The sequence below is a fragment of the Thamnophis sirtalis genome, unplaced genomic scaffold, assembly GCF_051295495.1.
Source record: "Thamnophis sirtalis isolate CommonGarterSnake01/CBP01778 unplaced genomic scaffold, rThaSir2_p1.2 scaffold_6, whole genome shotgun sequence".
Lineage (NCBI taxonomy): Eukaryota > Metazoa > Chordata > Lepidosauria > Squamata > Natricidae > Thamnophis > Thamnophis sirtalis.
In genome coordinates this window covers 71,002,470-71,025,933 of record NW_028261386.1, presented here as the reverse complement: position 1 = coordinate 71,025,933, position 23,464 = coordinate 71,002,470, and the positions used below count along the sequence as shown (strand labels likewise).

The following is a 23,464-nucleotide window of genomic DNA, read 5'->3' as shown; positions in this document are numbered from 1 at the left end:
AACAAATCCACAGGTCTCCCCAACATGATTACATTCTCTTTGGGGGATTTCCAAAGTTGGAGATTCCCATTCCCAGAAAATGATGGCCCTAAATAGAAAGGAAGAGAGGGAATCCCCTTTCTAATCCATCCTCTGTAGTAATGTAGTGAACTGTTATCTATACAATTTTCAATGCATGAATTCAATAAATGTACATAGTGAAACCTTTATCCCAATCAGATTTTAGGCCACGCTACATATACTCTGCAGAATCTTGGACCAGCTAACGCTTTATTTGTTGCCAAATAGAGGAAGAGTAGTTTTTCCTCTTAATGACCCAGCGGCTTATCTATAAAATGTAAATTCTGTTGCTAGGAACACATTCCTATGAAGCTGCTCAAAGTTCAGATTGCTCAACATGTTGTCTGGTATTATTTCTACAGACATCTGGCATTCTTTTCCAATTCAAAAAAGAAAGAAAAGAACAGAATCTCAAGAAAGCCAAGGAAATGGCTTCCTGCTGCGAAATATCCCTTAGTTGTCAAAATATAAAAAAATAAAAAACCACCTCAGCATCTTATATCAGTATTTTAAAATTTAGTCCAGATTTCTTTGGGATGAGCTATATTTATTTTTCTTTTTGTCCTCCCTACCATATTTGAATAGTACAAAGGAATACAAATATGATTTAAATCTGCATGCATGGCTTTTTTGCATTTTCTAATATAAAAGCAAAAAACAGTACAGAGAAACAGTACAGAACATGGAATTTCATTCCATTGTAATAGCTTTTCTGATAAACTGAAATTTTGTTATCATTTCTTCTTCCTCTACCATCCACAATTCCTTAGTCTGAAATCTTACATATTTTCTTTTGGGTAACCCCATTAAGAAAGACAGTTTGATGTAATGATTAAGGCATAAGGCTAGATAGTGGAGGACTGTGATTTTTAGTTCCATCTTGGTTATGAAGCCAGCTGAATAACCTTGGGCCAGATACTCACTCTCAGCTCCAGGAAGGAAGCAATGGCAAACCACTTCTGAAATCCTGATATGAAAACTGCAGGGATTTATTTAGGCAGTCACCAGCAGTAGCAATTACTCAAAGGCACCAAAATACAACAACAAAAACCCCAGCAATCATTAAGTACAGGGTTGTTTGTTTGTTTTTAAATAATACAGGTTTGTATTGTATATCAACATCAATACAGGAAACTATAGGAAACAGCTGTAGGCCATCCCAAAGAGGAAGCATGTTTTGAGCCTGTTGGCCTGTGGATAAGAGCAATAGCAATAGCACTATGTATACATATATATTGTTCCATAGTGCTTTACAATACTCTCTGAGCAGTTTACAAATGTCAGCATATTTTCCCCAAAGCTTTCGGTTCTCATTTTATCTACCTGAGAAGATGAAATGGTGAGTCAACATTGAGCTGGTCAAGATCGGACTCCTGGCTGTGGGAGGAGTTAGCCTGCAATACTGAATTTTAACCACCGAGCCACCATGGCACCACCGATAAAGCACTGAGATGGACATTTCACTGATTTAATTATGTATCAACATCTAGAAAATGCAGAAGCTTTGCCTTTTTATCTCTGACTGTTCTAACTTTGGCTTAGAATTTTACCTCTTTATTCCTCTGTTTCTGCAGAACGCTGAAAAGTAGGAGTAACGTAACAATACCTTATGTTAAGCTCAAGGCAATGATAGCAATAGCAGTAGACTTATATACTGCTTCATAGGGCTTTCAGCCCTCTCTAAGCGGTTTACAGAGAGTCAGCATATTGCCCCCAACAATCTGGGTCCTCATTTTACCCACCTCGGAAGGATGGAAGGCTGAGTCAACCCTGAGCCGGTGAGATTTGAACCGCTGAACTGCTGATCTAGCAGTAGCCTGCAGTGCTGCATTTAACCACTGCGCCACCTCGGCTCAATCTTGAATAGACAGGGTGAAAAAGGTTGAGGCAGAAAAGGTGATATAGCATGCCATTCCTGTAAAAAGGTAAACAAGCACATATGTGCTAGTCGTTCCCGACTCCAGGGGGCGGTGCTCATCTCTGTTTCAAAGCCAAAGAGCCAGTGCTGTCCGAAGACATCTCTGTGGTAATGTGGCCAGCATGACTAAACACCAAAGGCACACAGAACGCTGTTACCTTCCCACCAAAGGTGGTCCCTATTTTTCTACTTGCATTTTTACATGCTTTTGAACTGCTAGGTTTGCAGAAGCTGGGACAAGTAACAGGAGCTCACTCCATTACACTGAGCTAGAGATTTGAACTACCAAACTGCCGACTTTTCTGATTGACAAGCTCAATGTCTTAGCCACTGAGCCACTATGTCCTTACATGACTTCAATTTGTATCAGTAAACCAAATTTTCCCAATGGTGTTTCCTCCAAATTTGTAGAACTTCAAATCCCATGATCCTCTTAGCCATTCTTTCTGCTGACCCAAGTTTATAATAGTCAACGTCTAAGAGACTATAGAATTCCATGTTTAGAAAAGATCTGCTATATTTTATGAGAAAGCCTGACGCTTTTCAGCAATATCTACACACCTAATGAAAAAATGAATTATGGATACAGCAGTTAATATTTTAGAGTGATTCTCATCAAATCAAGATGTGCAACATACTGCTTTGGAACTGCTAGGTTGGCAGAAGCTGGGACAAGTAACGGGAGCTCACTCCGTTACGTGGCACTAGGGATTCGAACCGCCGAACTGCCAACCTTTCTGATTGACAAGCTTGGCATCTTAGCCACTGAGTCCTTTTTTTTTTTGTACAGCCAATCCTGTACGGGTTATATACTTTGATCCTTTAATCATTAGAATTCACTGACTTGGTAAGACCAACTGTTAATTCTCAAAATAGCTCCTTCCTCCTGTATAGTAGATTAGCTAGTCAGAAAAAATAAAAGTTGAGTACTGTATTTATCTAATATCTAGATTTGACCTCATTTTCTGAAACTTTAAAAAAGTTGTTTTAACAATTAACTTTCAAAATATAATTATAGGTAGGCCTCAACTTACAATAGTTCATTTAGTGTCTGTTCAAACCTACGACACTGGAAAAAGGTGACTTATAAGTTTTTCTCACTTAACGACCATTACAGTACTCCCAAAGTCATGTGATCAAAATTCAGATACTTGGCAACTGACTCATATTTATGACAGTTGCTGTGTCCCAGGGTCTTGTGAGCACCTTTTGTGACCTTCTGAAAAGCAAAGCCAATAGGGATGCCAGATTCATTAAACAACCGTGACACGAAAGGCAAGACTGACTTAACAAATGTTTCATTTAGCCACAGAAATGTTGGGCTCACTTGTGGTCATAAGTCGAGGAGTACCTGTAACCATAATACTCCTTATTCAAATCAATTTCAGAGCAGAATGTATGGGGGCTCCTTCCTCCCTCTTCTTCCTTCCGTCCCCCTTCCCTTCCCTTTTCAGCAGGCAGGTAAATGGCTGCTTCTGGGTGGGGCATGGGCCAAGGGATTACAAGACTGGGAACTGTCACAGAACTTTGAAAATGAAAGTTACATAGCAGCAGCCCAGCAGTGTAGCACGGGTCAATAATACTGAAACAGACATAGGCTCACTAAATGCCATTCCCTTGGGAGTCAAGGGTCCTGGATATTGGACACATTCTGTAAGCGAGCCCATTTGAGGTATCTTGGTTTAAAAACTGTTGACCTATGATGCGCTATTTTCATCCAGAAAATTTCACGACAATGAGAGTTTTTGGTAGCATATGGATAAACTTTGTTGCTTTAGTTATTAACAATAAAGTCTTGTCACTTTCTTGATAATAAGAATAGCGTTGATTAAACTTTAACTGTTAAAGAGGGCTGTGAAAATATCTACAGACCTCTCACATACTGGACACAAATTGTTTCAACTTCTGCCCTCAAAACGATGCTATAGGGCACTGAACACCAGAACAACTAAGTACAGTTTTTCTCCGAATGCCATCACTCTGCTTAACAACTAATTCCCACAACACTGTCAAATAATTTACTAAGACTGTATTACTATTATTCTTCTCTTCCTTGCTAGTATCGGTCTCTTCCCACTTCTGACTATAACCATGTTGCTTGTATCTTTCAATTATATTGTTTTATTTGATTCCTAGTACGATTTGCGAGCTTATTAGTAACCTTGACTATCACTAAGTGTTAGCCTAAGTATCTTTTTATTCTTGATGAATTCATTTTATTCTCCTTACGTACACTGAGAGCATATGCAACAAAGACAAATTCCTTGTGTGTCCAATCACACTTGGCCAATAAAGAATTCCATTCTATTCTAAAGATAATCTACTAATAGTTTTGCCCATCCAAAACTTGCTTAGCTTTAAAATAATTTAAATCAGACAATATTGGCTCTTATTATCCTGTACTAGCCTAAATTGATTCCAGTTTGGAATTGGAATTAAACATTCATACAAATTAAGATTTTCCCCTCAGTGATAGTCGTATTAGTTATTTCCACTGGAACCATTTCAAGAGAGATAATTTAAAACTATTTTTCAAATCACTTTAGTGCAGATTCAGTTCATGTTCATGTAACCTGTGAAGCTCAGAATAAAAGCACATAATTATTGGAAAGTGATTGCAGTTCTCTACAACTTTTTCTGAGTAAATATCATAGGATGACATCGCCAAGCTTACTCTTAATGAAGCAATATTAATATCAGATCCATTGCATACTTCTGTAACTTGATTGCCTTGAAGCTTACTCCTAAATACATGGGTATAATACTGTTTCTTAAAGAGACAGGTTGCATTTAGTCATAAAAAAATCCTTTATTTATAAATATGTCTACAAAATTATATTTGTTCCTTGGAGGATGTATAAATATCAACTTAAAAGTATGAGTACTCCACAAATAAAAATATATTTCCAGTGTTTCCAGTAGCACAACTGCCAGAAATGTCAAAGTGAAGCCACTTTACTGTTATTTTATGAGTGGCTGTCAGAACACACCTTTGAGTCAAACTGGTTTTTTTTCTTGTTTTGTCATTTTGCATCTTTTTAGTATGATAATTTTCTTCTTTGTACTTTATAATAAAACAATCGCATACCCTTTTCTTTTAAATGTAAAGGAATGCAGAAGGAAAAAAGAACAGCTAAAAGAACAATATTCTTACTTTAGCACAACACCATCACATCAAACATAGCAAAATTGTTATAAAAATTAAATATCAGTGCATCACTCTTAAATTATTATGGGTCAATTGGTTGGTTTGGCATAGAAAGTTTCATTTACATTCAGCATTTCTTTACCACTTTGTTTGGAGTGATCAAATACTGACCGGTGATGAAGTGAATGACTTGAAAGGCAATATTTTCTACAGCTTAAAATATTTTCACTATCATCCTAAGGAAACAAGTTTGTCTCAGACATCCCATCCTATTTTCTGGAACAAGTAAATGATGCCATTTTCGAAAAGTAATCCATTCAAAATGACCATCAGACACAGTTTGCGGCTAGTATTCAAAGTAACTGCAAAACAAAAGAAAAAGAATGTGGTAAGGTTCCCATTAGATTTCCATAATGATAACAAATTAGTATGGATAAATGTTATTTCTGGTGAATAAGATGGAAGATCTTGTTTTGGCTCAGAAGCTAAGCAGGGATGGACTTCTTTAATATTTGGATGTCAGATAAATCTATAAATCTTTACCAGAACTTTTTTATTTTTCTTCAAAAAAAAAAAACACAAATATGTCATCATTTGTCAATCATTAAAACATTGAAGTACAATTTTTTTTTTGTGTGTACCCCTCCCTCCCTCCACCCCCCCACCCCCCCTCCTCCTTCCCCCCCCCGACTTCCCAGAACCCGTACACGGTATAGAATTTTAACTAACACAGTCTAAAATCTATTGAGAAAAAAGAAATAAAGAAATTAATGACATTCTAGATTGACCTTAGCTTCTTCTTACTGAACTAACTTTAAACAATTTAAATCATTTCTGATCTTAAGCATAGGCTAACTGGAATTTCTTAGTCCCGTATTTATTTTGTATATAGTCAATCCATTTTTTCCAGTCTCGTTTATATCTCTCATTTGAATGATCTTTGAGATATGCCGATATTTTAGCCATTTCAGCTAAGTTTGTTACTTTCAATGTCCATTCTTGAATTGTAGGCAAGTCTTCCTTCTTCCAATATTGCGCCACCAACAGTCTTGCTGCAGTTATCAGGTGCAGAGTCAAATTGGTCTCTACCACTGTAAAGTCAGTACATATACCTAGTAAAAATAACTGAGGACTAAACTTTATCCTTCTTTTAAAAACATTTTGCATGACCCACCATATTTTTATCCAAAATGCTTTAACCTTTTGGCAGGTCCACCATATATGATAATATGTAGCATCGAGAGAACCACATCTCCAACATTTAGGCTGTACATTCGGATACATAGAAGCCAACTTTTTAGGATCTAAATGCCATCTATAGAACATCTTGTAAAAATTTTCTCTCAGATTTTGAGCTTGTGTAAATTTCACATTTCTTACCCAGATTCTTTCCCATGTATCCAACATTATTGGTTCCTCAATATTTTGAGCCCATTTTATCATACAATCTTTAACTAATTCTGTTTCCGAATCCATCTGTATCAATACATTATATATCCTCTTTATATGCATTAAGCTTTGATCTCTTATTTGTTTAAACAAATTATCCTCAACTTGAATAAAACCAATTTTTTGATCTATTTTCCACCTAGCCTGTAATTGCCCATACTGGAACCATGTTTGAACTACCTTCTCCTCTTTTAATACCTCTAAAGATTTTAATTGTAATACCCCCCTTTCCGAGGTAAGAAGCTGTCTGTAGGTAATTCTGTCCTGTTTTTGTGCTGTATTCATATTTTCAATTGCGTGTCTAGGAATTGCCCACATGGGTATCTTGTCATTTAATTTATATTGATATTTCTTCCAGACCCGCAATAAAGCATTTCTTAAAATATGACTTTTAAAGTTCTTATCCAATTTTTTGTTGAATAACAGGTAAGCATGCCAACCAAATACCAGATCGTGTCCCTCAATGTTCAATATTCTATCATTGGTTAAGTGAATCCAGTCACTAATTACAGATAATACCACTGCATCATAATATATTTTTAAATTAGGTAGTTTCAATCCTCCTCTCTCACGTACATCTTGCATTATTTTCATCTTTACCCTCGGCTTCTTTCCTGCCCACACAAATTTGTTGATACCCTTCTGCCATTCTAAAAGGTTCGCATCTTTTTTAAGTATAGGTAACATTTGGAAGAGAAATAAAAATTTTGGTAAAATGTTCATTTTCACTGCCGCTATCCTACCCAGCAAAGATAAGTGCAATTTCTCCCATTTTTTCATCTCTGTCTGTATGCTATGCCAAAGTGGTTCATAATTATGCTTATATAATTTCCCATTTGAAGTTAAAATGTTAACTCCAAGATATTTAACTTTTTTAACTACCTCACATCCGGCGGCTTCCTGGGAGGAGCCTACTGGTGGAAGCAGCAAAAAATCAGCTGCCTCCGAATTCCTGGCTACGTACCTGTTTAGAGGATCTTCCATCTGACGTCTTATCAGGTTTTCTTATCCTTCAGGCAAGAAGGAAAGAAGAAACTGTTTTGCTGGCAAATGCTCTTCGATTTTTGCAGCTTTTGTGCTTGCAAGGAAAGGGGGGCTAGCCCAAGGCAGAACGGCTGTCCGTGCTGGGAACTTCAAACTGCCTTGTGCAGGACAAAGTAGGTCTCTCCCACTCTGATCAAAGTTTTGTTTGATTTATTCTTATCACGAGCTGGATCCGTTCACTGTGGACATTAATTGCTTATCAACATTTTAGCTTCCTTTCCTTTTCTCCTCCGAAAAATTATTTACTCAGAGGCTTCTAAAATGGCGCCGAGCAGCCTGGTTTCTCCGGTAATAACGAACACTTTTTGCTAGACAATGCAAATCCTCAAAAGAATTCAAAACAAAGAGATTGCTTATCATTTGTTTTGGTTTCACAATAGAAGAATTTTACTCCTTTATTAACCTTGCTTATTTGGAAGTTAAATGGTGATGAATCTGCTGAATGGTCTTGTTACAATGTTTACTCACTGAAAGTTTTGCCAAGCCTTAAACTTCAAAATAAAAGCCTCTTTTTTTAAAGCTGCTTATTTAGGCAATAGAGTTTTATTAACTGCAGGCAGATAAATTTTGAAATGGCCTCAAAACCAAATATTAACTTGAAGTCGTCACCCTCTACTTCCAGGGGCACATCCTCAGTGCCTGGCACAAAGCTGCAGCCTCCGCTTCCTACGCCCCCTGCTGGGGATGTGTTAACGAAAGAATTTTTTCTGAGTAATCTAAGCGAGGCTCTTAATGCACAGACAATTAAAATGGAAGATAAATTTAGAGATAATAGAGAGGAGAGAAAAGAGGAAATAAAAGAAATGAAAGAAGAAATTAAAAATGAAATTAAAAGTGAAATAAAAGGACTTAAACAGGAGTTGTATGAGAAATTTGAGGCTAAGGTTGATAAAATTAGAGACGACATGCTGAGTCTTGTAACTGTATTAACAGAACATATTTCTGGAGTGGAAGATACTTTAGAGGTTCTTAATGATGCCAATGCTAACTTGACATTGAAAACAGAGGTGGTGGAACAAAAAGTGGAAAATGCTGAAAAAGAAATTATTATGATACAGTACCGACAAATGGAGTTCGCATTAAGAGTAAGGGGGCTGCGTGAGGAGAAACAGGAGAACCTGAAACAGATCCTATCGGAAGCTTTTGACCGCCTGATGGGAAGACCAGGGACCAATCAAGGCTGGCAAATTGACAAAGCTTACCGCGTCAACTCCTGGCTGGCAAAGCAGAAGCAGCTTCCTCGAGACATCGTTATATATTTTACTACAAGAGAGTTTAGAAATATGGTACTGCAAGCATCTTATAACACTAAGCTTCAAATTGGCGGTCAAGACCTGGTTGTTTTGAAAGAGATACCACCTCCAATGTTAAGAGCCAGGAGAGACTACGCTTTTTTGGTCGAAGAACTCAGAAATCGTCAGATACAGTATAGATGGGATGCACCATTTGGCATCATATTTACATTTGATAAGCAAAGGTACCGCCTCAACTCTGTATGGAAAGCCCGAGATTTTTATTATAATATATTGAAGGCCGGACACCCTGCACCATCTGGACCCAGAGAAAGACCACAAGAAAGACAGGATAGACAGCAAACTACACAACCATCAGACAAGATGGAGCATCTTTCTTCTCTAGAAGTGCAAGGTGCTATGGAACCAAGACCTAGCCGCATGACTACTAGACGTACGGAGAAACAAGCTAAAAAGCAACAGCATCAACAATCATCAGCCAGCGATCAAGGATCTACAACAACAAATCTGGAAGCAATGGGAGGAGCTAGACCTAAGGTTAAACAGGCCGTGCAGGAAGCTCTAAAAATGCTTCAACCAACCAAAAATGACAACTAAGATTTTAACATGGAATGTCAATGGACTGAACTCTCCACAGAAGAGGAAGAAAATATTTCATTATCTCAAACAGTTTAAGAACGATGTAATTTGTTTGCAAGAAACTCATATCAAGTCAACTGATCAAAAATATTTGATCAACTCAAAACTTGGTCAACATTTTGCAGCTTCTGCTATGGAAAAGAAGAATGGTATAGTTGTATACTTAAGAAAAGATATGAAAGCTGAATTAATAGAAGCAGATCCCTTCGGAAGATATATTGCTTTAGACTTAATCTTAGAAGGGAAAAAGACATTACTTTTGGGAATTTATGCTCCCAATCAACAGCAAGATAGATTCTATAGAAATCTTCATGCTAAATTAGTACAGTGGGACTATAGTTCCTGTATACTATTGGGTGACTGGAATGGAGTGATAGACACTAAGAGAGATAAGAAGATTTCCCGCCTAAATACCAAGATGCGAGCAAAGTTACCCAAGTCTTTCTTTGACATTATGGATGATTTTGAATTGAGAGATATTTGGCGAGAAAGAAATGCAGAGGAATATGACTTCACTTTCTTCTCGGACAGGCATCAATCCCTTTCAAGGATTGATTTTATCCTAACCACTAACGATTTGCTTTCTAGGGTCAAGAAAACAAAGATTGCAGTTAGGGTCCTTTCTGACCATAATCCAGTTTGGATGGAGTTGGGAAGGGTAGTGCAGGCAAGAAGGTCTTGGAGATTGAATGAAAACTTATTTAGATATGAAAAGTATATTAATGATTGTAAAAAATTATTATCTGAATATTTCGTTTTGAATATGAATAAGGGTACATCTATGGAATTTGTATGGGACGCAAGCAAAGCGTATATGAGAGGAGTTTTGATGAATATAAATAAAACACATAGAAATAAGCAAGGGTTAAAACGAACAGAACTGGAAGAGGAAATTAAGAGAAAAGAGCTGGAGTTAACAATGAACCCAGACGATACAAAGGTTAAGGAAGCTATTAACATATTAAAATCTCAATTTGACATGTTGATCTCTGACCAGGTGGCTACTAATCTATTATATGCAAAACACAATACTTTTTGTAATGCAAACAAACCTGGCAGATGGTTAGCTTATCAGATTAGGAAAAAAAGGAAAACTCGAAATATATCTAAACTGTTTTACAGAGGGAAGGAGGTGTTTCAACAGGAAGAGATTCAAAAGGCTTTCTGGGAATTTTTTACAGAACTGTATAAAGGGGATAAAATTAATGGTTTAGACATAGACAAATATTTAGACAAAGAGAAAATACCTTCAGTTAGAGAAGAACACAGGCAAAAATTGAATCAACCAATAACCTCGGGGGAAATCCTGCAGGTAATTAAGCAATTAAAGTTAGGGAAAGCACCAGGTACAGATGGCTTGACAGCGGTTTACTATAAAAACTTACAGTTAGAAATGGTAGAACCTCTTAGAGAATTATTTAATATGATTCAAACGGAAGGTAAAGTCCCTCCATCTTGGAAGACAGCGTTTATATCTTTGATACCCAAAGAAGAACAAGATACTACTCAACCCAAAAATTATAGACCTATTTCATTACTGAATGTAGATTATAAAATTTTTACTAAAATATTAGCAAATAGGTTAATGTTGGTCATTCAACAATTGATACACACGGACCAAACAGGTTTTATACAAGGGAGACAGATGAAAAGTAATGTTAGATTAATTATTAATGCATTAGAATATTTGGGAAAGAACAACCAGATCCCTGCTGCGTTTATATTTTTGGATGCTGAGAAGGCCTTTGATCGAGTTAACTGGCAATTTCTGTTGAAGATACTGCAAAAAATGCAGATAGGAGATAATTTTCTACAGTCAATTAAAGCAATATACCAACAGCAAACAGCACAAATTATAGTCAATGGAAGTCTAACAGACTCTTTTCAAATTGGAAAAGGTACAAGACAGGGCTGTCCTTTGTCCCCATTATTGTTTATTATAACTTTGGAAGTATTGTTGAATAAAATACGGGGCTTGGATGGTTTAAAAGGGATCAAGATTAGGCAGCAAGAATATAGAGTCCGCGCTTTTGCGGATGATTTGGTCATAATATTGGAACAACCGCAGGAATCTAGTATGGTTTTAATGAATATGATTAATCAATATGGTCAAGTGTCGGGCTTTAAAATAAACTTAGGAAAAACCAAAATATTAGCTATAAATATGAATATTAAACAAAAGGAAGAATTAGGAGTGAAGATAAATCTATAAATCTGACAGGAATATTAAAAAACAGATTAGAAGCAGGTTTTGAAAGAGATTTCACTTTTGTAATGAATGAAGTGTATAGAGCTGGAAACAACATTTGAGGAGAAACACAAAAACAGATTGCAAATTTAAACCCAGTAATTTAATTCATAAATGCTCCAAATTGAAGTTCTAGCCTGGTTTGAGTCTAAGTTTGTAAGTATAAGTAGGGGGCTTCATGTTTATTTTAGCAGGCTAGTTAGCTTTTCCTCCGAATCACCTGTAATAGGTTTTTTTTTCCACAAAGGCTCCAATTCCGTATACTTAGGAGGTGATAGTGAGATTTGTACATGCAGAGGAAGCAAATAGATAAAGGCCAACAGGCGAGGCAGCACATCTGTCACTGAAACTTGTACAATATGGTTAGCCTGTTGTGAGAAGGCAGTTTGTGACTCAGCAAGAAGTTAGATGAGGAAGCTGAAAGCCTTGGAATCTATTACCACTATAGGATTGCTTATTAACCCCCTTCTTCACCTGGAAATTATTTTTTTTAATGTACAACTTGAAACATGTAATTACCACATAAATGAAAAGATAAAGGAAATCAAATCTGAATTATATAGCTAGTTGACAAATTAATTGTAAAATCATAGGAGTATTGCATGTATAATAAGCCTTTTCTTACTGAGCACAATTGCTCCTTAGTATCCACATTAGGAAAATGAGTAATTCAGTAATATTCAATTCTAGTATTCTTTTTAAATACAGCTATTTAATATTAATAGTGATACTTATGCCCACATCACTATTCTATTGGCATATGTTAAGTAGTTATTACATTTTATTTTAAAAACTTGACATTTGGAAAGGGATCTTCTTATGCATTTGATAAAGACAAAATAGGAGAACGAATTCAAAATTACTGCACCAGAAGTGATGCTGTTTGGGTTACTTAAAAACTCAAACCCTATTGAGAATATAGTACTTAAAAATATCTGAAAATTATTGATATTTCATAGAAATATAGAAAAATAAACAAATTCCAGGACAGAAAAGGCTATTATATATGAATAATGCCACTCTTATTTATTTTTCCAAGACAAAATTGGCAACAAAATCTAGATACAGAAACTACTTATACATTTGTTATATATTTTAATCATGGTTTTTAACTAGAATCAAAGATAGTGTTTGGAATTTTTGCTGTGTTTTGCATACCATATCAATTTCTATGTATCTAGGCTTTTAACAAAGAAATGAAATGCCTCTTTCAAAAATTTCAGTTCTCTAAATACAGTTTCCTTCCCTAAATCTTACTGCTGTATGTCTATCTGTTTCAAGTAGTGGAAACTGTTGGAAAATCTACCCCTGAACAGCATGACTGTAATAGTAAAGTTAAATGAGAAAAATACCTCTAATTGCTTGAAAGTTTGACGTCAGCACAAACACTTTAATGAGCTTCAGACACAAATGAGTGTAGTCATGCTCCCAAATAACTGCTGGAATCAGTAGAAGTTTTCCATAGCTAGATAACAGCAATGCTTTCAGAAGAAATATGAAATCTGCCTTGGTTTTCAGGACAGCAGGTTTGATTAACCACAGAGCAGTGAAGATGCCAGTCAAAAAGGCAGTTTGTTCTGGGTAGAAGATGGGTACATTTAGAGAAGGAAGTGATGTCATAAAAAGTTCTTTTAAGTTGCTATATATTTTACTACATCTTACACACATGCGTTTTGGAAGGCATGCCTTTGATTTGGATTAGGCCTAAGAACTTATTATGTAGATATTGTAGTTTCAAGCCATTTAACATGTGAACTATCCAACCCTAGCTAGTAAAAATTCACTGGCCAATTTTAGATTGACAGAAGCTAGGTGAAAAGTCAGGACTACCATATCCAGGCTGTAAAAATCTGACAGCTACTAGATGTCAACAATATGTAATAACTTTCTATATCTTTCTTGCCATCTATTGATTTTTCCAACCCAGATATAGTATCATAAAGAAAAATAGATTCTCTTGTTGTTACACCTATTATATTTATTAATTTTGTTTTATTATTGATATTCAAAATATCTCCTAGCAGTATACAAAGAAATAAACATTAAGAACTTCAAAGCAGCATCAATATAGTTGTCGTTAGTTGCAAAGTTGTGTCTGACCCATCACGACCCTGTGGACAACGTTCCTCCAGACCTTCCTGTCCTCTACCATCCTCTGGAGTCCATTCAAGCTCACACCAACTGCTTCAGTGACTCTATCCAGCCACCTCATTTTCTGTCGTCCCCATACCCTTACTGGGATTCGAACCTGGGCTCTTTTTATATATTAGGCAGTTGTATTAGCCACTAAGCCACAAGCTCTCCTCCCTTATCAGCTGAGCCAAGGTAATAATTAAGTGTTATGTCAAAGCACTTTGTATGCCCAAATATGGGAGGGAGCATGCATGCACACACACACACACACACACACACACACACACACACACACAACACACTTCTTCTATATACATTACTATACATTACTATTGTGTGTGTGTGTGTGTGTGTGTGTTATTTACATGTGTGTGTGTGTGTAGGTATGTATGTATATCTCCTACACCCTTTCTAGACATTATCTCCAATGTATCTTTACATATGCCTTTCCATGGTACGCCACAATCTTTTGACTGTGAGATATCTTCTAGCCAAATTCATGAAAGCAAGAGAAATACTGGCTACGTGAATATATATTACAACACATTTTAAGAATTTTAGTGCATTTGAAGGAACTGTCAATGTTTAAATGCTGCTGTTTGAAAGAACAGAAACAATATTTGCCCACAGCAAATATTTGATCTTACCCAAAGATGTTATTCCAAACATTCGATAGAAATCCCATTCTTTGGCATATCTAATTAAATCATCAGGCTCAGTACTTTGACTTGAATCCTGTAACTGCAGCCACCTGAGATAAGCCTCGCAAAGCAAACAAAATATGCAAAGCTTTCCATGAATCTGCGGCAGGAAGGAATATTAATGTCAAATGCAAATACTATACAATCAAAATATTGATAAGCATGGTCGTCTTATTACATTTTACTAATACAATTAAGAAATCCTATATAGGCCATTTGATCTCATCCACTGAAGAACAGTGGTAACCAAGCTATGGGACATGCTTTGAAGTCTTGAATGACTTCATACATTAGAAGTGAATCTGATACAGAATTCAGCTCAGACTGCGATCTAGTCCAGACTTCAACTTAATTCATGGATTTGTACTAGATCCAAAATTTACATATACAGTCTATATTTCAATTTTATATAGTCCATATAAATCTACATTAAAGCCTATATTTTAGGGCATAAATATGATAGTGTTAAACATCATATTGTGAAGTATTAATACATATTAGCAATCAGACAGAAAATGGAAGCAAGCACTAAGTTAACTTCCAACTAACTATGGTATAATTGATGAGGCAGCCCAGGCAGATAAAAAGAATTGAAAGAGTAGAAGCAACAATAATAGATGACAGAAGAGTGGCTGATAGTTGTAGGTTAAAGGATCATTCAAGGCAGAAATCAGGAAGTTCCAGTCAAAACAATTTACACACTAAATGACAGCATTGAACTGCAATTTATAGACAAGACTTTCAGAAAACATAGATGTTATGAATTCTCTTTGCATATAATATAGTTATCGAAAGCCATGCTGTTTTATAGTGGCTATAGTTGTCCAGTACATCTCCAAAGTGTGCTTTATTTTGACCAATTCCTCGATTAGGATACAACTACAAACTTTTAAACTTGTAATATTTAAATCCAATATTGCAATTTTTAGAATAGGAAGCCACTAAAGTCAATATTTCTAGGTCCAAAACAAGTTAGTTTTTTCATTAGCTTGGAGCAAGATTGACAGATCATATGGCAAATTAAGACAAGAAGAAGAAACAACAGAAACATACATTTATTTTTGTATTGAACAAGATATGTCTGTACGCTTGTGCTTTGCATAAGATAGCATTAATTAAGATGATGACAGGATCATATTCTATATATTTGTCCACTGGCTTCTGGCAGGATTTCTAAAGGTAACAAAACAAAAGCAAAGTAATATTTGCAGTAATACAATAGAAAAGAAACACATTAAAAGAATTAAGAATTTTTAAAGTTCTATTATGAATTAAGGGTTATATAGGATATTATCTTGTTTTATACTGTAATTTTCACAAAATAGCATTTATGTCACAACCACAAAAGAAGGTAATATTTTCATTTTTTTACTTAGTATTGTTTAGCAAGCGTAAAGAGAAATGATTTGATGAAATAATCAAAACAATTTAAACAGAGGCAAGTAGTCACTTTTTTAGCGCAATATAAACCTATTTAAATAGGGGATTGTGATTAGGGGGGAAAAGAACATAAAAGGAAAAAAATGAAAAAGGCGAGGATATTTCAATGTTTTTTCTTACATGCACATTTTTTCTCTTTTGCTTTTTTTAAAAATAATTTTATTATTTTTAACCACTATGTTAAATTTCAATTTTGAATTCTCACTCCAATCCTCACTCCTGTGTATAGTCAATGCACAATATTAGTAATAATATTTTTTAAAGATAAATAACATAGATGTATGCATTCTATTCCCCCTCCATTTTTTACTTTGTTTTTCCTGATGCTTTACATTCAATTGATGAAAATCAAAATTATATTTTAAAAAATTAGCCCGAGTACAGATTTAAATACTTCAGACACATAACAAATACAAAAAGTTAAGATTGATAATATGCATTCATTTGTGAAGAACTTTTAATTTGTTTTCTGGTTCCATTATACACTATCAAAATACATATATGCATTTGAAACCTAGACAAAGCAAAATGTATGGTTTGTTTACAAGATAATCTATGGGATCATAAAAACATGATCTGCTCTTTCAACACAGGAAGTACAAATGCATTCCAGACATATACCAGTCATAGATCATGGGGGGCTGGAACGAGGAGGGTTGCATGCTGCAACAGTAGAAGAGACAACTTTAACACTGAGGATTATTAGGAAATGCACAGCAAATCTGGTTTTGCCATGGTATGTCTATTGCACAATTACATATTGTTGACTGTTCCTGATATTTATCTTTAAAATAATACAGAACTGAAAAATATAAGGATTTTTTAAAAAAGGACAAATCACCTTTTGGTGGTTGAGGGCTACATTTTAATATTTAGGGGAATGTTAAGGCATGCAGAGATCAGGGAGATTATGCAAAATGGATATAGCTAAGCAGCAAAGGTAACATGCTTGTAGTTTTAGAATGTTGTTATATTTGCTGGAACTATATCATTGCATATTTGCTTGATTTTTTAAATATAGTACTAACATATGTTTTATTCACGATATGAAACTGTGTTCACCAACTTTCAGAATAAACACATAGAGCCACTTCTAATCCATAGGATATATTTGATCAAGGAAAAGGATGGTATCCCACATTCTGATTGGCATTGTTATTACATAAATATACATTTCAACTGCAAGTGAATATTAACTGCTATGTTTGATTTCATTCTTGCTGTAAAACTTGTTTGATAAAATAAAGTACAGCGGAGATTACAATCTGGAACCTCCAATCTAGTTTTTACATAAGAAAAATCTGTTTTATTAGGTTTGAAATAATAAACCTGCTACAGAAGGTTGACATTGGAAAGATACAACTGTAGTTAAAACCTCTTATATTCATTTTTCCTATTGCAGAGCTATGGTATCCAGCTCTTCTATTACATATACTAGCTGTCTGTTGATTATTGTGGAAACTAGAACTGGGTTTTTTTTTGGGGGGGGGGGGGGGCTTTTCTGTTTCATGAGGGGAGTGCATCTTACTTAAATGGTATTTTGATTTCACCCAAAAACCTATTTCAAAAAATAAAGGAGGCTGAAGGATACTGACTGTGCTGCATTGAACTATATAGTCAGAGGGAGAAAATAGCACAAGTAGGAAAGAGCAACCCTGGAATCTCCAATACTCTTGCTCAATTATGGGCCTTTCATTCCCTTGAATTTCCATTCCATGTGACATGGTCCATGACAGGCTTCCTCACTCTTTGGGGGCCTCTGGGCACATTTGGATTTCTAAGAACATGTCACACTCTCTCCTCATGGCACCTAATTTTCAGTCTAATTTGCCTCTTCCATTTTTATGTACTCTATAAAAACGGAAGAGGCAAATTAGACTGAAAATTAGGTGCCATGAGGAGAGTGTGTGACATGTTCTTAGAAATCCAAATGTGCCCAGAGGCACATTTTCTCTTTAACATTTTTGTGCCCAAAAATGAAAATAATACTTGAGCTAAATCAAACCAATGCTAGAGTAGAATAATAGTTTCTGAGATCTGGAAACCACTCTTCTGTCAATTTGCTTATGCTATATTTGCCCGTTTATTATGTTGACTGCTGACTCATGTTCTAGTTGTAATCAATTCCAGGATAAGTTTCATATATACTACCCTGTTTCCCTGAAAATAAGACCTCCCCGGATAATAAGACCAATCAGGCTTTTGAACGCATGTGCTAAAATAAGCCCTCCCTCAAAAATAAGCCCTCCATGAAAATATTGGAACACAGCAGCAACCATGAGGTGACCATGCTTGCCACTTCCTGCACCTCAAAAATAATAAGACTTTCCCGAAAATAAGGCCAAGTGCTTATTTCGGGGCTCAAAAGAAATAAGTGGGGAAACATGGTATTACTAGTTCACATATACATCAATGTTTAAGTTTTGAGAATCATTTTGAATTTTCAATGTTACTGATGCTGCAATGTTATGATCTCAAACTTGATCTGTTCTCCAGCTACAACTCCTAAACAGAAACCAATCAAACAACTAAATCAAAAACATTATACTGATTCACTTATTTATTGAGGTAAATGATCCAAAACTTGTGTGTGCCAAAAGTACATGATCTTTGGCTTTCGTAGTTGATGTGCCCTTCTTTGGCAGCAATAACTACATCAAAATATTTCCAATAACTGTTGATCAATCCTGCACATCAGCTTGGAAAAGGCTTAGCCCATTTCTATTTACAGCTACAAGAGATATTGCTGGGATTCCTCTTATGAAATTCCACTTCAGGTGCTTCCACATTTCTTTAGGGTCAAGGATTAAGACTGAAAACATGAAGTTTCTTCTGCTTTAACCATATTTGGTTGTACAGTTTGTATGTTTCAGGTCAATGTGTTGCTGCAAGACCCATGTTCTCTTCAGCTTCAGTTCATTGACATGATATTTTCCTGTAGAATTTGCTGATATAATTAAAAAGCCGTCCTAGTCCAGGTGCCACTGCCACCCTCATGCTTCAGATAGGATCCTGGAATATAGTGTTTGTCTTTTACCAAACATTATACTTTTCATTCAAACCAGTGGTGGGTTTCAAAAATTGTTCGAACCTACTCTGTGGGTGTGGCCTCCTTTGTGGGAGTGGCTTGCCACCCATGTGACCGGATGGGAGTGGCTTGCCACCCATGTGACCGGATATGAAGATGCCAATGACACTTGTCAGAACCACCTTAAATCACCTCACACGCAGCACTGGCATGCATAAGAATAGGATGTAAGCTTGTTTTTTAAAAGGCATCTTTGGTTTGCGTTAAAACAACTTCAACACACGCAATGTTCTGATTGCACCACAAACTCAGTAGTCATCCTTACCTTTCACAGAGGCACTGAGTTTTATAAATAGGAGCATGATGGTGTAGAATAATCATATCCAAGGACCAGTGGTGGGTTTCAAAAAAGTTTGGAACCTCTTCTGTAGGTGTAGCCTGCTTTCCGGGTCCACTGGTGGAACCTCTTCTAACCGGTTCGGTAGATTTGACGAATAGGTGCGAACTGGTAGGAACCCACCTCTGATTCAAACCAAAAAGTTCTATTTTGGTCTCATCTTTCCACAGAATTTTAGCCTCTTGGCTTGTCCACATAGTCTTTCACAACATGTAGATGGGCTGCAGCAAAGGCGACTTGCTGCTGGTTTGGCCTGGATCGGGTGAACCGGTAGTAGCAGTGGCGGGAAGCTTCTCCCACCCGCCCGCATCCACGAGCAAACTGGTAGTAAAAATAATAAAAACCCACCATTGGGCAACAACATTCTTTTTGGAGAGTAGTGGCTTTCTCCTTGCAAGTCTGCCATGGGCACCATTGTTATTCAGTGTTTTCCAGTTGGTTGTGAATGAACATTGACAACGGCCAATGCAAGAGAGCCTTTACTTTAAATATTATCCTGATGGGTTTTTTAAAAAGTTCCTGAAGTATTATGTGACTTGCTTTTCGTGTGATCTTGGTTGGTCAACCAAGCCTAGAAAGGGTAAACATGAGGTTTAATTGCCTCCATTTGTACATGATCTGCCTGACTGATGGAATCTAAACACTTTGAGAATAAATCTGTAATCTTTTCCAGCCTGCTGAGCATCAACAACTGCTTTTCAAAAGTTCTCAGAAATCTCATTTTGTTCAAGGACACACTATCACATAGAGAGTTGTAAAGATCAGATTTTGATAGCAAATATCCAGAATTCGGTTATTTAAATAAGGCACAACTTGCCACACTCAATGAATAAATAAACAAATATGTTTTCAACTCTTTTATTTAATTGAATTCTCTTCATGTAATTCTAGGAATTGTGTGGAGTACAGATGTATTAGAACATACAGCATTTGTGCAGAAATATTGGAAATTCAAAAGGATTCACAAACTTTTAAGCACTACTGTATTGTTACGAAGCAGGTTTCGTCCATCATATCTGTTCATTCAATTTTACTGAAACATATTTGCATTTAAATTCAATTAAACACTAAAGACAGCTATAAAAAGTTTTTAAAAATATCTGTAGTCATAAAAAGCCATCTAAATTTGAAGTCACTAAATAATGCTGGAGTAGATTGGAGAAGAAATAAAGTGATTAAATGGAGAAAACCAGATTGGAGTTTGATGAACATGACAGCAATACTGGAGATGAAATGGAAATGTTTAATCAAATATTGTGTGAAACCTATTAAGGAACAAATTTGTTTAACAATATGTTAAATGATATTCACAGTTTTCAAAAGAAGAAATCCACACAGCACATTTGGAAAACAATAACTCATATCCATCTTAGGCTCAATGCACTTTCTACCATTACAGTTTCACATCCCATAATACATCTTACCAATACATAACAGGACATCTAGGTTAAACAAGGGAATGTTGAGTATCCCTTTACATGTTTTCAGAGTTTAAACACTAGTCTTAATTTAGGATGAGGAATTATCTGAACAAACACCTTGCAAGTTTAGGATTGGATCTCTATAAGCCAAGGTTTCCCAAACTGTGAGATATACCTCTTTTGGGGTAGTGCAGAGTCCAGGAGAGGTATGCAGAATCTTTTAGTTACATTTTTAAAATAATTCTAACTTTTGTACAATTGCATTGGATTATTGTCATTGTTTGTTTGTGTTCATTTTGATATTTGAATTTTTAGGGGACATGTGTAATGTACATTAGGATTACATTAAAAAGAGGTGCGTCTGCAAAAAAAATTGGAACCCCTGTTTAAAAGCTTTCAAATATCTTCAGGCTGTAAAGGACTCCATGTTGAGGAGAAATAAAACTCCACTATGAATAAAATTATAATTAGCACTAAATCTAAAGGTAAAACTTCAGAATTCAGAGGGAATGTCGATGCACTTCCCGTCAAAGGTAGCTGGGGAATTCTGGGAGTTGAAGTCCTCCAGGCTTAAAGTTGCCAAGAGACCCCTGAACTATAATAATATCAATGCAAGGTGGATCTATCAATTCGAAATTCCTACTTCTTCACATAACTCACGCAGATAGAGATCCGCAACACACCACGTTGATAATCCTTGTACAGCTCAGTCGCTTTTGTACTGCATTCAATACACCGATAACACGAGGACTCCTCCATTTTCCCAGAGGAAAACAAACCCAGAAAAAAAACACTCTTGCGGAGGGCGCTTGATTTCGCTCGCTTCCGCATTCCTCCCGCAGAGCCGAAAACCCTGCGGAGCATCTCGGTATTCGTAGTTTTGCTCTCGGTAGGCGGTGCAGTAGAATTCTGGCCACAGAACTACAATTCCCAGAAAGCAACTCGCCCGCCCGCTAGTTGCCGGGACTCTGAGGGAGGGAAACGCGAAAAAGGTAGGTTAATCTGCGCAGGCGTGGTTGAAAGATGGCACCTGCTTGCGGCAGTCGGGGCTGGTGGCCGAACGTTACAGCGGCGCTGAAGCTCTTTTGGGCGCTGGTGGCGGTTATCCGGCCGTTGCTGGTTCTGGCTGAACAGTACCCCTCGTTGTCTCTGCGCCACCAGCAAGGGAGCAGTTGCTGCCCGGGGTTTTGGGAGGCTGATTGGGATGGGGAGCAGCAATACGCGGCAATTGCGGGAGACGGTGGTGAGTAACGAGGAGAAAGAAGGAGCCGGAGGGACCGGGCAGTTTCTGGTGGGAGAATCCTAGGATGGCCTGGGCCGGTTTCGACTGCAAGAATGGCGAGTCCATAGCGGAGTGCATCGTTTAACCCAAAGATTCAGCAGTCAAGAAATGACTCCATCAATGTTTTTCAAACATGGTAATTTTAAGGCGTGTGCACTTCAACTCCCAGAATTCTCTTGCTGTCTGGGAGCAGTCCTGGAAGTTGACGTCTACACCTCTTAAAATTGCCAAGTTTGAAAAACTGGACTGCTGCATGATGTCCGAAGAGGAGCTGGAATCCAACAGGAGCTTGGGGATAGCTGAACAGTTCTTCATTTCAGCCCCTAGTTCTTCTAGGGCAGGGGTCAGCAACCCGGCTCTGGAGCTGTATGTGGCCCTTTCATCCCTCTACTGTGGCTCCCTGTCACCAGTCAGCACCACAATTTTGAGAGGAGCTTCTGGTTTGAGGGTGGGTAAATAGGGCGTGCCAGGAGGAAACTATGGCAAGGGGCAGGTTTTCCAGTCAGCTCCTCAATTGGTAGGGCTTTCGGTTAGGACAGGTAGAGGAAAAAGGACACTGCGCTAGGAGCAGATTCTAGGGTGGGGAAACCGGACTTCTGGTTGGCTCCAGAATTGAACGGGGGGGGGGAGAGGGGGCTTCCGGTTAGGACCTTTGTAGCTTTCAGTGTTTAAGATTGTCAACCCCTGTTCTAGGGGCTGAAATGCCATCTTCTCCTGTAAAAGAATGGCACCTTTGTAAGGATGAGATAAGGGATGCGGTGACTCAGTGGCTAAGACGCTGAGCTTGTTGATCAGAAATGTCAGCAGTTTGGCAATTTGAATCCCTAGCGCCGCGTAATGGAGTGAGCTCTCGTTACTTGCCCCAGCTTCTGCCAACCTAGCAGTTCAAAAGCATGTAAGAAATGCAAGTAGAAAAATAGAAACCACCTTTGATGGGAAGGTAACAGGGTTCCATGCCCCTTCGCCGTTTAGTCGTGCCGCCCACATGACCACGGAGATGTCTTTGGACAGCTCTGGCTCTTCGGCTTTGAAATGGAGATGAGCACCACCCTCTAGAGTTGGGAACGCCTAGTACATATGTGCAAGGGGAACCTTTACCTACACCTTAAGGATGAGATGGCCAGTTGCAGAACATTGGAAGATAAATGGGGGTTGCACCTGTGACAGTAACCTTAGGCAAGACAGTTAATGGATTTTGCTTGTGTGGCAGGGGTTTTAGTAGGCATGATGAAGACAGGATGGTTAGTTAAATTTGTTTTGACTTTCGCCCTTCCTTGGATTTGGGAGAGTAAAGAGAGAAGAT

The 23,464-nt window shown here is 37.1% G+C and overlaps 2 protein-coding genes across 6 annotated transcripts in view; one reads left to right on the top strand and one right to left on the bottom strand.

The window, feature by feature from the left end:
- Nucleotides 1-5,227: 5,227 nt before the first annotated feature.
- ARV1 (ARV1 fatty acid homeostasis modulator) lies at nt 5,228-21,689 on the bottom strand. 2 transcript variants are annotated; one of them, XM_087718115.1, is made up of 5 exons: nt 21,531-21,689; nt 15,647-15,766; nt 14,540-14,693; nt 13,112-13,336; nt 5,228-5,488 (listed from the first exon to the last, which is right to left on the bottom strand). In XM_087718115.1, the coding sequence occupies exons 1-5, from the start codon at nt 21,636-21,638 to the stop codon at nt 5,382-5,384; spliced, it is 714 nt and encodes a 237-aa protein (XP_087574241.1). In that variant the 5' UTR covers nt 21,639-21,689; the 3' UTR covers nt 5,228-5,381. The 2 variants fall into 2 exon arrangements, with proteins under 2 accessions (XP_087574241.1, XP_087574242.1); XM_087718116.1 differs by having other exon boundaries at nt 21,540-21,689.
- Nucleotides 21,690-21,900: 211 nt separating this feature from the next.
- The window catches only part of TTC13 (tetratricopeptide repeat domain 13), a 31,995-nt gene continuing 30,431 nt past the window's right edge, over nt 21,901-23,464 (top strand). For all 4 annotated transcript variants that reach the window (XR_015697000.1, XM_087718114.1, XM_087718113.1 and 1 more), the window contains exon 1: nt 21,901-22,122. Coding sequence is in view for 3 of the 4 variants with exons in the window: in XM_087718114.1 (XP_087574240.1) it covers nt 21,903-22,122 (220 nt within the window). In the remaining variant the exon portion in view is untranslated. The remainder of the gene's footprint in view (nt 22,123-23,464) is intronic.